The sequence below is a fragment of the Mya arenaria genome, chromosome 11 (assembly GCF_026914265.1).
Source record: "Mya arenaria isolate MELC-2E11 chromosome 11, ASM2691426v1".
Classification (NCBI taxonomy): domain Eukaryota; kingdom Metazoa; phylum Mollusca; class Bivalvia; order Myida; family Myidae; genus Mya; species Mya arenaria.
The window spans coordinates 17,453,852-17,467,685 of record NC_069132.1 but is presented as its reverse complement, the minus strand read 5'-3'; the positions used below and the strand labels follow the sequence as shown (position 1 = coordinate 17,467,685).

Sequence of the window (13,834 nt, the reverse complement as noted above, 5' to 3'; positions counted from 1 at the left end):
GTGATCTCTTGTTTCACTGACCGTTCCAGGGCGGTAATCCCATCATAAAACGGGAAAGCATTTTTTATGCGGGTATGGCTTGTTTTTGGTGTTTGTATTTGTGTATTGATGTTATGTTTGTGTCTATAGTTGACTGTCGTCTGTGTCTATAGTTGACTGTCGTCTGTGTCTATAGTTGACTGTCGTCTGTGTCTATAGTTGACTGTCGTCTGTGTCTATAGTTGACTGTCGTCTGTGTCTATAGTTGACTGTCATTTTTGCCCATGCCTTGTGCCCCTAAACAGGGTTTATTAATTTTTCGACATTTGGGCTTCTCCTTGTATTTTCCCTTGTAGTATTGTCCCGCATATTTGTACGAGTTCGAACAAAGACCTGTGTGAAAGAATTTCAGGTCATCTGAAGATTTTACAAGTCGAGCGGCAGAAAATCCAGACATGAAGAGGTATTGTTCAGCAGTCTTATTAACCTTTTTTTATATTTGTATAAAATGCAAACAAACACGAAAACAACTCAAAATAATTAAAACATATTTTAAAACGTCAAAGTTACAGGTTAACAGGTACTCTTGGTATTGGCTCGTCAGTAGTCTGTCTAATAAGAAATATGTTGACGACAGACGGCAACAATATTAATCACGAAACTGGCTTAATATTTTTAAGATTCTCAATTATGTTAAGGCTTGAATAATCGGCTACGGCACTTTTAATGTTGACAGTAGTGGGATGGTAGTGGCGTTGACCTCACCGAACGCAACACACAATGAACCGCTGATTAAGGCACATAGCAACACCAGGCAGTACGAAGCCTCGATACATGAGAATTGCCACAGATGCTACTTCACATGCAGCAACACCGCAACTTGTCACACGTCATGCACACGTTCAAGATGTGTGCCTATACATATGCTCGATAACAGTTGACTGTATGTAAAACTTGATTCTTACACTGAAAAGCATATTTGATGTTATAGAGAAATTTTGTTTGGTAACTTTCGAAACTAAATTATACATTCTCAATACAAATTGATCTTGATTGTGAACGACAGATTATAATATCACGGTTTATGTTCAGCAAAGATACATGATTGCATTCCTTTAGAAAAAGGAGGTCAGCTCCCTAATATTCGAAGCATCTTAAGTCCTTTATAACGGGATTAAGCTAAGCTCACTATTTTTTCTGTTTAATTTGAGTAATATTTATATTCTAAAATGGATATTTTTTTTTAAATTGAAATAAAATTATAGCAAATATCAATCATGATCACCTAAATTTGAGTAAAAAAAAGGAAAAAAAGACTAAGTATGTAAGTTGGCGTATTGAAATGAGGTACTTGGGAGAAAGTGGGGCCATGTGTTGGATAGGATAATGACATTCACAACATGCCCAGATTTCTCGAACGATATTAAGTCCCTTATAAAACGAGTAAGCTAATCACACTACTTTCGTTCTGGTATAAATTGTCTAGTCGTAAACTTTTAAAGAAGTTTGAGAAATAAAAGGTATTTTTTCTTAAAATAAGTTTATCACGATATACCATGTTTTGGTTTTGTAAAAATCGAGTTTATGTATGAACTTTAGCTCAATTAAAAGAGATAGCTCTTCATATGAAACAAAATAGCATTATGAATTTCTCTCTTAATTCAATTACAGGCTTAAATGTGTGATCGTTAAATGGTATTACTCATCCTGATTTATATGGTGATGCTTTAAAAAAAGCTACGTTAAATTAAAATGCTTCTGCAGTTACTGATCGACCAAATGACCTTTCAAGTTATAACAGTATAATTTTAGATGATACAGATTTTCTCGTTAATCAATTCAATTGATCTCATCTCTCTGCGACATTATTTGGCCAACATTTATGATTCCATACTCAACAGAGTTGGGCGTTTGATTTCCCCAAGTGGTGCTCTTATAATTCCCGTACGCTGAACGCTTCAAATGCTTTTTACGATTAACTTTTGTTTTCACCGCCGTTTTCGATTAAGGTGCGTCTGCGAAGGATATTTTACAGCATTCATTTATGTTTTATTGTTTAATTCTATGTTCATGGTGTTTTCCTTCTGGTTTGAAACTTTCCTTTTATGTTATAATACGATATAAAGGCATAGTCGTACATTTTAAGGTGCGATATGTCAGATGTCTCAATTATAGGCTCATCCTAACCTGGACAGGTCCATCTTGTAATTGCTCAATGTGCGAATAATTTATGTAGTTTTAAAAATGAGAATCATCAGGTGTCTCACTTAATATATATTTTCCTTTGTCTTAACGGAAAGTGAGTTTAGTTTTTCAGATGGATGATACCACCCACTGGACAAGATGTGTTATTAAAAAACAGAAACTATTTCAGTGGTCATTTTGAACCTTAATTAACAAACTTAAATTTGGTGTTACTGGTTTGTTCATTTAACATTTTCACACAGTGATAGGTGCCGATATTGTCGGGACGGTGGCCTGGCAGAGATTTGGATGGTTGCCTGTAGGTAGGGATTGGCCCAATCATAGGAGCAACGAACAGTTTCTCATAATGTCAGCAAAATGTATTAGTACTTTAAAGTACATGATCAATTAAATTCCTCCTCTTAGCAATACTTTCCAAAGACTTTTCTATCCAGCTATAGTAAAATTTATGTAACAACCTTGTTTTACCAACTGCTATATACTTTACCATTCTGTAATGCCCTTGTACGTAATGCTTCTTACAAACTTGCTGTTTAAAATGTTTATTATAATTATCTAAATTTATATTATTAAGGAAGTTTTATCTCCGATATTTAGTGTCAGTTTATGTATACCTATAGCCCGTGTACATGCTACGGTAGGCCTGCCACTATCGAGTTAAGGTTAGAATGGCTACCCAACGTTATGTTTGAATATATCATTTTTTAATTATTAGGTTAGGGTTTAATGTGATATAGATATACTTGGAAGATGATAGCAATTACATTTCTAGTTTTGTGGATGTGTCACACAATGTCGACATTGGGTGAATTAATGACATGTGAGTAAACATTCATTGTGTTCATTTTACAAATGAAATGAATGTCTTTCAAATAATTCACAGTACAGTTAATTGCTGAATTATTGCTTTCAGGAGATAATAGGCATAGGATAAGGTATTTCATTATAAATTCTCCAAATATCGTAGTACATAAGCAATAAGCAAATTAATGTTTTACGCAAACTGTTTAATTTAAATATTTTAGAGAGCAAATGCATTTAGCATAAATAAGTGTTTGTATAGTTTATATTTCAACTGATGAACGATTACAAATGAGATAATTAACAAAACAATTGAAACATGCTTCTTTGAATGCAAAAACAAGTCACGGAATAATACGTATGAAGCACATTTGTTTAATATCTATCCAGCACTCAACTTATCATAAATGATCGCGTAAGGTACAATGGATAAAATACTTTATCACATGCTACACCTTGTTTCCGGTTTAATATAACCATCACGTATTTTTTTATATTACACATGTGTAATATAACATTGCTCTTCATCTATTGGTCAGAAAATATATCGCTCCGCATTTATAGAAAAAGTTAATTGGCAAAAAGGAACTGCTAATTGGTAATATTCCTGTATACCAAACCTTCAATTCTTATTTTATTTCTATAATAAATATTTGTTTTGTTAGAGTAGTTGAATTTCTTTCTAAATATTAAGAGGATAACAAAGTATGTCGTCTTGATATTTGAAAAAGCAAATTTAAAAGCGTCCAAAATTTAGTTTATTTTAACCGAAAATGAACATAAACATTATGACGTCACATCTACTAGATGACGTCATAATGTTTATGTTCACTTCCGGTATAACAGAAAGAAAGATTTCGTTAAAATTAAAGTGTTTACAGTGTGATTTTTACTGGATATCATCTGAGAATGCATTCTTAAATAAACGGAATTTAAACGATCGGGTATATATGCTGTTTTAAATAAATCCTGGTACTACATTCCTGCAATGCATGTAGCGCGGGAAATGACAACACTTGGTGATATTCGGCTCATCAGCCTCGCAGGTGAAACAGGTAGGGTTTTTTTACCGGAAAAAGCATGTGATAAATATAATCTGACACTCGTTGTCATTTAATACCAATTTTTATTAAACTCGCCAAAGGCTCGCTAACTAACAGTTTTCCTGAACTCGTTTAATAAAAATTGGTATTAAATGACAACTCATGTCAGATCCTCTATGTACGAACCTTTCTTTAAAAGTGTTTAACACGTATGTCTTCGCCGACGGCCCAACCAAAAAGAAAGTTATTGGCTCGTCATGTTTTAACGATAGGGATGCCGTCGACGTATTTAATTAGTTTCTTAGGAAATCTTAGTATCTTGGGAATATATTTAATTGTACTTGGAACTTTGGTCTAAATCAAGATCATATTACTTGTAACGCCCTTAAGGCTATGATTGCTTTATTGTGCAAATGTAAATAGTATGGCCTTAGTCTGAAGGCGCTATGTCATTTTTTTTGAACTTGTTATGAACCATGCATGCGAAATATGGGGTTGCTCTAAATCTGAAGATATTAAGAGAATACAATTCAAAGTTTAATAAAATATAGATAAAACCGAATACTCCTTTAAGCCTGCATTTATGGACACTTTGACAAGTATCGATTACACGTTTATATAAGTTCATATAAATTATACATTGGTTTAATGATATACATACTGATAATGGTATTTTTTAAAGAAAGCTTCGTATGAACAAGTTTTAGCTGATTGTTATAGATGTTAAGGAATCTGGGAATCCATCGATAAGTAATTATAACATGGTAATAGTTTCTCGTATATATTCGGCAATGTTGCCAGTTTAGATTAAACGTATACATTTAGAGGTAGGTTGGTAGATAACTCCAGATTGGTTCTGTACATTAACAAAGGTCTGTCTACAGTATACATAATACTATATATAAAGAATTCACTGGCCTTAGACTATCTGTACATTCACTTAGAATTCAGACTGATAGATATGCCCGAAGCCGAACGCGTCGTTGTTTGCTGTAATACTGTTTATATAAAAGACACATTCCATTTTATTTGTTTTGTTGATCTTAGAAGAAATGTTTTAATCGTTGTTTATGTGTACAACTATCTACACTCAAATTACAAGAATGAAACAATAAAACTTTCGTTTAATGTTGAAGAAACTTTGAGAGATAAACGTTTCATTCAACATCTACCTCCATATTACTCATATCGTGTGTTTACTAATCATATGAACGCTGTTATACGCTATTCTTTCGAACTGTCTTTTGTTGATATTTCAAGTTGTGTTCTTCATGAACGTCCGTCTTGTTAAAAAGGATCCTAAATTCTCAACTTGACATGCTATTTAGCATAGAGGCTTTACATCTTCTTAACTGTCACCTTGTCAAATAATATGATAGTCAGTCCTTTTTTTATGCTTTCTTCTTAATTTTGTCTTATATTATTCCAACCTTATGTTTTGTATGTAACATGTCTACATGATGTATTATCTTGTCAATCGGACGTGCTGTCCTGTCAATATACAGACTTATCATCTCCCCACAACGTGTTATCTTGTCTAACAGAGGATATGTCTCGTTAAAAGTAAATCATATTCGAGAATTGCACTTTATTTTCAAATTACAGTTGCTCCTCATATTGTTAAAAATTATGTGCATTCGCTTATGTTGATCTTGAGTTGTTTAGATCCACTTTTATTGTTTCAGCTTAATATTGTAAAACAGGTAATTATTTTTTTCATTGATGTGTCCTTCGTGCGTCTCCTTTCATGTACATCATCACATGTTATTGTATGATTCTGCTGCAGACCAGATGGAAGACTTGTGTAGCAAGACAGTCGGAGAGTCGTCCACGGCGGGCAAACTTAGCTTCGACTTTTCACAGCCCAGACTCACGACAGGTTCTGAGTGTTCTGTGACCGTGCGACCAAACCTGACAGCCCGGCGAGATGGGAGCACCAGTAAAGTGATGTTCTACTTCACAGAGTTTGAGCTGGAATCGTTCTGCACCGAAAACAATCTGACACTTGGCGATGCATACTCGATAGTTCCTGGTAATGTCATTTAGAACGCTGCAAATACACATTTTAGAGATATTAACATGTTTTAAAGGAAGTACAATTTACGTAACAATGACCAACTTTGTGAATTAATGTTCTTTATCATAGACTAAATAAATAAAGTATTTAGATATTTGATGATTATCCTCTATACCAGCCTGTTTTTCGTTCAGGTACCCAGAAGGAAATGTGCGGCAAAAACGACACGCTGTTGAAATCCTTCTTCTCCACGTACTCAGACCACTTCCGGGTTGTGTTCAGGTGGAACAAGTACGGGGCAAGATTCAGGAACGCCAAGTTTACCTTGAAATACATTTCATATTACGATGGTAGGACATTCCTTGAATTGAATACATTCTCTTTCGGTTTGTTCTAGTTTGAGAGCATGACATGATCTTCTTATAAGTTTTGAAATCAACATTATGCATTTAGTGTTAACATTTCTGTTTGAATAAATTTCGTTGTGGTTTATTCAACTACACTTCTAGTTACTTATCATAAATTTTACATGTATCATCAGGTCCTTGTGTCGACGACGGACAATCAAGAAAATGTGATTTGAGCGAAAGATGTGTGCCAACAGAGTTTTACTGCTCGCTGGGCGAGGACCTTCACGAGTGCGGGTACACAGACGAGGCCGAGTGCCATGTCTCGGAGGTGGGGGAATTGACGTGGTGGGGTAGCTTAATAAATCAAATGAAGAACGTGGGAATAGTTATAGCTGTAGTGATAGCCGTATATTTCGTCTTTCGCGTACTGCGAGCCTTACGGAATCATGGCTTTTTCAAAAATTGTGAAACGATTGACAAAATGCTTGCTTCTACACCCAGACGATCACGGCAGAATGAGGTAATATAATGTCTAGTGTTTAATTTCATTAAGCAAATACATATCATTTGAGAACATATATTATTATCTTTCCGTCATTTTCGTAACCACAAATTGAACTGTCTGTATATATGCAAATTACGCCATATTGACTTTGTGTGATATGTCTTTTTACAGACTGGAACGACCGCAGCAGCGACTGATGCAAGTAGAAATGCTTTAACAGTCGACAATGTTTCTAGAAGGAACTCAAGTGCAAGTGGTAATTCGTCCGAAGAGAATGGTATTCCATCTATAGAACGATCGCATCTGATAATTCGAAATGATATTGTGTTGAACTTTGACAGCACGGGGCCGAACCGGAACTTCCTTACTCCACCGGAACGGTCCGCCCCTTTACCTAGTGTTGCCCCGCCATCATACGACGAGGTCATGAGGTATCCTTACTGGCGGTCCATGAAAGACAAATACCCACCACCACCATACTGCGCTTGAATGGTTGTAGTTAGAGTATTACATTTGTCACGCCGTTCAATAACGAAAATTGTGTTTATGCTTTGAAAGTTCTTGCCGAAAATGACTCTATGAATTTGTTTTTTGAAAAGGGTATGTGACTTTGATTTATTAGTACGCGGAAGATGTACTCATTCATGTTTTTGTTGATATTGTTTTATTACACTTATACTTAAGCATTTGAACATGTGCACATTATTTGCTAAGAATGTTACACTTTAGTTTGTGTATTTTTATATGTTCATTTATATCACAATACTTTTAAGCGTCTGTTCATTGTAATAAAGTGTTTTAACTTGCACATACACCTGCAAAGAAATAAAAGTTGTCAAACATTATAATGACCATTTAAAGAGTTTTAAAGGGCATTTTAGGTTTTCTTTATCATATTTTTTTCCGGAAAGCAAATAACATATGCGATCGAAACTACACATGAAATGTACAAACCACACTACAAACACCCGTTTTAACAATGGCATTTCCGCGGCAGTGATACTATCCAGAATTAAAGGCCTATTCAGTGTTTTCGGTGTTCTCTTTTCCAACAATTAAAGCGTCCTCGTCACTTTTAGGCTCATCTTTCGCTGGCATCTTCTTTGATAACAATGAAGACTTTCTAGAAAGTCGTCGTTTCGGAGAAGATGGGCGAGCTCTAGAATACCTCGTTTTCAGTCTTTGTACAGAAGCCGTTTTTTCCTTCAGCCACTTTTCAAATGCACGTTCATTTTCTTGCCTCCGGACGACCTGAAATTGTTGTTTATTCTGAGTAGACTGCAACACCTTCTGTCTGACCCAGGTTCGTTTCGCTGTTACATACTCCTTCTGGGCACGTGATAGCGCATATGGGGAGTTATAGCTGTATACACCTGTAAGCTTATGTCGCGATCTGTCCATGTTGGCGGAGCTGACCTTTCGAACAGAACCCTCCCTTTCCAGGTTAACACCAAGTTTGCTGTCCGCTCCGATCCGGCCCTCAGTAGTCAAAGGCCTGGATTTCTCCGTATTAAATGTTTTCTCTCTCCGAACTGCATGAGGTGTCTCGGCATCAGAAAGTTTATTTTCGTTTTCTTTAAAGTCCACCGTTTTTTCTCTGTTTTTGCGGACGAAACGCTTATAACATTATGTGCTGCGTTTGATTCTTCTCTTTTGCTTGCGTTATCAGTTTTCTCGTCAAGTATGCTAGATTCGCCCAATAATCCTTTGTTCCCTAATAGATTATTATATTTGTTATCAACTGTTGGTTCAATTATTTTTTTCAGTAGAGTTTATAAGGTCATTATTAGTTATATAACGCTGAGGATTTCCTTCTCTTGGAAAAGGGTGCAGCCTTTCAAATTCTGACGAATAATGGCTTAACGACCTTCTGTCAATATCTTTAATGTGAGTAATAAGCGTTTCTCTTGGGCTGTTTTCAACTGTTTTTCTTTTCGGCACACATTTCAAACGCTTATTCGGTGGTTCGCTTCTTTCTAATGTTGTACTTGATCGAAGCATTGGTGAAGCCTTTTCTACATCGGTATTTGCTCTTGCTAGTGGACGCTTGATGTAGCCGATGTATGGTTCAAACTTGTTTGGACTTGGTGGAGTGGAGGGTAAAGAACATTCCTTCAGTGCTGTCTTGGTCCGGTTGGCCGGATTTATCGGTCCCATCCAAATAGACGCCTGAACAGCTACATTCTTTGTAACCGGCTTTTTCATTGTAGCAGTTCCTTTGCTTAATTTCATTTTCGACACATCACTTGAAGATTTAGGTCTGCTGTTGAGTGTTCGCTTCTTCCTTTCATTAGCCATGTTTTTCGGTATCAGCTTATTTAGAATTCAGAGGCCGTTTAAGTCTAACAATTGATACAAATATTAACTGTGGCTAAAGTCATCCAAACAAACCTGAGGCTTGTGTCTCTTTTTCAGGCAGACAAACACAAATATAACAGCAGCCACAATTAGAATAACGCCTAGAACGATTCCAATGATGATGTACACAGTGACGTCATCTGCATCTTCGGATGATGTTGCTAAATAAGAAAAAATATACAAAGGTTTACTCTTAATAATAAGTTACTAACACGCTTTTACAGCGTTTTTATTTCGTATTAATTTGCTCTTTATAATATAAAGAAGAAACTAATGTTTGGATTGCACTATTGATTTAATCAGAAACACGGGAAATGAAATGATACAAACTGTATGTACTTACGACAGGTAACTGGAATATTAAAAAAAAACGTGAGACACATTTATAAATATATATTATAATAATATCATGTGAACTAAAACATTCAATACACATACAAAAGTAACTTAGCATTCGACATAAACATTCTATAGTCAGAATTTAATAGGCAACATTTTTACACTCATACCAGATGGATTAAGGACGAGAATCTGACCGCCTGAAGGAACGGCGGTCCCGTTTTGACCGTCCTTGCACAGCTCCGGGAACACAGTGGCGTGCACATACCCATCGGTAGACTCGACAGCCTGTGAAAAGAGATTATGTCAATACCGGTGTAACGAAAAACAATGACTCCATTAGAATAATGACCGGGAAAAGAAAAACGAACCCTAGACTAGGGCCTAGTATAAAAACAACAACATGTACGTAAACGACACTGGTCAATTATCTCGTTTCTGGTGAATCGTTTTTAAGAATACAAGCATGGTAAAAAGGGTCTGTTATAAACTTCATAACTGGATTAGGGCGATCAAAATAAGTAGTTTTATTGGGTATTGTTCAGACGACAGGGTTCCCTCGAGTTGACAAAATGCCCTGATTTCCGCAAGGTTTTACCCAGCACACAAAGCTGTATGTGGTGACGCCGTTCGTCGCCGTATCATTGTTGCTGGTATAGATAAAGGTTATGGAATCTATCGTAGAGTAGTTCATTCCGAACAAAACCCCAGAGCCTGGAATTGAATCAGTGTCGCTATAAAGCAGTCAAGAGGATGATCTCTTCGTTTTAATTGATTTGTTTGTTTACATATATAGAAATGTTTTGTGTACCATGACCAGACAAATACTTGGCGAAATATCTGATAACCATAGAACGTTCTAAAAAACGCCTTTAAAAATGGAATGTGTGAACATAAGTGCAAAAGTGAAAATATACTTGAAAATCCAACATTCCGTGTGGTGTTTTCCACTGCGATTGAGATAATACTTGTATCATTACACACGTTGACTATGGTCTCATTTCCGGTCTGACCGTTTGGGAAGGTGACGTTAGCGTCATAAACACCGCGTACCACATTTGGAAGAGTGATTTTCAACTCCTTCACGGCGACGTCTGTAACATTTCAATATATCATATTGGAAAATGGTTCATTTGGTATGTTTATCTGTAAGAAAAATAAAGGGAGGGTAGAAAATTGAGATACCTGCGCTTATGGCAATCAGTGTCCTTTGTGGCGACCTATATCCTGTGTTATCGCACGCGGCTGTCAGGTTGCTCGTGAATTCGTCACCTGATACAGCATCTGTCTCTGAAAATGGTACAAAAAATTAACGTTTCTTTATATAGTGTATGTTATCATTATGGAAATTATTCAGCTGATATTCATTTGTCAGTAATCAAAAGTGTGTGTCTCGTGACATAACTTTCTACAAATAATTTCATTCCAAATTAGTCATTGTATTGCTACTATTGTATATACGAAGATGCAGTACAGCTTGTTACATATGAATGAATGAATGAATGAATGAAGTGGTTGTTAGTCGTAATGCACCAGTCAATTGTAACCACGGCCCCCCCCCCCCCCAGGTCCGGGGGTATACCGGGGATAGCCGGGGAAATGGGCCATGTATTTACCTTTCAGGTGGCCCCGCAGTGCCGGGTGAATGCGGTTGTTTTGTCTTCGCTTTAAATATAGCGGGGAATGGGCCTAACCTAGGGTCCCTGGGGTGCGGGGGCATTTGGCGGGGATTTAACCATCTGTTCGTCCCCGCAGGGCGTGGATTTTAGCCGGGGTTGGCTGGACCGAAAGTCAAAGTCCCCGCTATTCCCCGGACCTGGGGGGGGGGGGGGGGGGGCTGTGGTTACAATTGACTGGTGCATAATCACAGATGAGTTGCTGTTCATGACAGTTTCAGTTACAGCAAATGAACCAATGGAAATGAATGGACTCACATGAGGGACGCCACTTGTTACAAAGGAAAGGGTTGGAAAGCGTGGACGATGATAAATAGAAAGAGCAGGAACGATACACGATAACCATACATCACTGGCACCGGATTTTCAAACTCAATTATTTTTTTTTAAATCAAAAAAATCTTATAATTCCTCACTAAAAATTATAATACCGAATATGTGAAAAAATATTGATTTTGTTTTTATTTATTTTTAAATATGTGCATATTTAAAAACAATTTTTTAATATTTTCTTACATATTCGGTTTTATAATTTTTATGGTTATCGTATTTGCTTGGTGATGGTGTTACCTGTAACTATGTATATGATGTATTTGGGTGATATCTGAGACGGAATTTCCAAACAAATGTAGTAGTCCAAGATTATATCCGTCAATATCTCTGTCTGAAACCTGAAATTTGAACAATTGAATATGTAAAGTTGAATAGGTATATTGTAGAGATGCTCTGAGCATATATATTTGTTGCGTTAAATATATGTTTTTATTTAAAATCTGAGTTTTCTGCCTTTTAATGTTAATGCATAACGGCCTCAATCTTATTTCGGACTTCCGGCATTTTCTTAACACTTCGGGACATTTGCAGCTTACCCCAACACAAAGAGGTCGGCGGAATTCTGCTCACAGCTGAGTGTGACCGTTGGTTGGTTGACGTTTACTTTTGACCGGAAGTTCTCTACGTAAGTTTGGTTGTCACCGACTGTCCACGTGCCACGTGAAGACGTCACCCAGGTTCCTTTCGAAATAGGTAACGTGCACGCCCCATCTGAGAGAAAACAATGATCCTAGCACTCTCGTGTATTATGAACTACTGTCTGTGAGTTCTGTTAAATATTTGTTTTAAGTAATAGGTATCTCATTATATTGTATACCATAATGAACGACGATTGTTGACTTATACTGCAAATAGTCGCGTACTTACGTGTTCTTTTCAAAGTCAGAAACAACAGATACATGAAAAAGATCCGTATTACATTAAAGAACATGTCATAGGATTTAAATCCACTAAATACACATATTACTCATGTCGTTTGTTTACTAATCATATGAACGCTGCTATACGCTATTCTTTTGTTGATATTTCAAGTTGTGTTCTTCATGAACGTCCGTCTTGTTAAAAAAGGATCCTAAATTCTCAACTTGACATGCTATTTAGCATAGAGGCTTTACATCTTCTTAACTGTCACCTTGTCAAATAATATGATAGTCAGTCCTTTTTTATGATTTTTTCTTAATATTGTCTTATATTATTCCAAACGTATGTTTTGTATGTAACATGTCTACATGATGTATTAGCTTGTTAATCGGATGTGCTGTCCTGTCAGCATACATACTTATCATCTCCCCACAACGTGTTATCTTGTGTAACAAGGGATATGTCTTGTTAAATGTAAATCATGTTAGAGAATTGCACTTTATTTTCAAATTACAGTTGCTACTCATATTGTTAAAAATGATGTGCATTCGCTTTGTTTATGTTGATCTTGAGTTGTTTAGATCCATTTTTATTGCTTCAGCTTAATATTGTAAAACAGGTAATTATTTTTTTCATTGATGTGTCCTTCGTGCGTCTCCTTTCCTGTACATCATCACATGTTATTGTATGGTTCTGCTGCAGACCGGATGGAAGACTTGTGTAGCAAGACAGTCGGAGAGTCGTCCACGGCGGGCAAACTTAGTTTCGACTTCTCACAGCCTAGACCCACGACAGGTTCTGAGTGCTCAGTGACCGTGCGACCAAACCTGACAGCCCGGCGAGATGGGAGAACCAGTAAAGTGATGTTCTACTTCACAGAGTTTGAGCTGGAATCGTTCTACACCGAAAACAATCTGACACTTGGCGATGCATACTCGATAGTTCCTGGTAATGTCATTTAGAACGCTGTAAATACACATTTTATAGATATTAACATGTTTTAAAGGAAGTACAATTTACGTAACAATGACCAACTTTGTGAATTAATGTTCTTTATCATAGACTAAATAAATAAAGTATTTAGATATTTGATGATTATCCTCTATACCAGCCTGTTTTTCGTTCAGGTACCCAGAAGGAAATGTGCGGCAAAAACGACACGCTGTTGAAATCCTTCTTCTCCACGTACTCAGACCACTTCCGGGTCATGTTCATGTGGAACAAGTACGGAGCAAGATTCAGGAACGCCAAGTTTACCTTGAAATACATTTCATATTACGATGGTAGGATATTCTTTGAATTGGATACATTCTCTTTTGGTTTGTTCTAGTTTGAGAGCATGACATGATCTTCTTATAAGTTTTGAA

General features: G+C 36.5%; 2 protein-coding genes across 2 annotated transcripts; one reads left to right on the top strand and one right to left on the bottom strand.

Moving 5' to 3' along the window:
- Positions 1–2,849: 2,849 nt before the first annotated feature.
- Positions 2,850–7,786, top strand: LOC128209895 (uncharacterized). Its single transcript, XM_052914154.1, has 5 exons — positions 2,850–3,004; positions 5,815–6,060; positions 6,240–6,395; positions 6,587–6,915; positions 7,072–7,786. The coding sequence occupies exons 1-5, from the start codon at positions 2,935–2,937 to the stop codon at positions 7,387–7,389; spliced, it is 1,119 nt and encodes a 372-aa protein (XP_052770114.1). The 5' UTR covers positions 2,850–2,934; the 3' UTR covers positions 7,390–7,786.
- A 1,475-nt stretch (positions 7,787–9,261) lies between these two features.
- Positions 9,262–12,577, bottom strand: LOC128208377 (uncharacterized). The gene is made up of 8 exons (XM_052911937.1): positions 12,574–12,577; positions 12,143–12,317; positions 11,844–11,944; positions 10,783–10,887; positions 10,566–10,691; positions 10,196–10,311; positions 9,768–9,885; positions 9,262–9,419 (listed from the first exon to the last, which is right to left on the bottom strand). The coding sequence occupies exons 1-8, from the start codon at positions 12,575–12,577 to the stop codon at positions 9,262–9,264; spliced, it is 903 nt and encodes a 300-aa protein (XP_052767897.1).
- Positions 12,578–13,834: the final 1,257 nt, after the last annotated feature.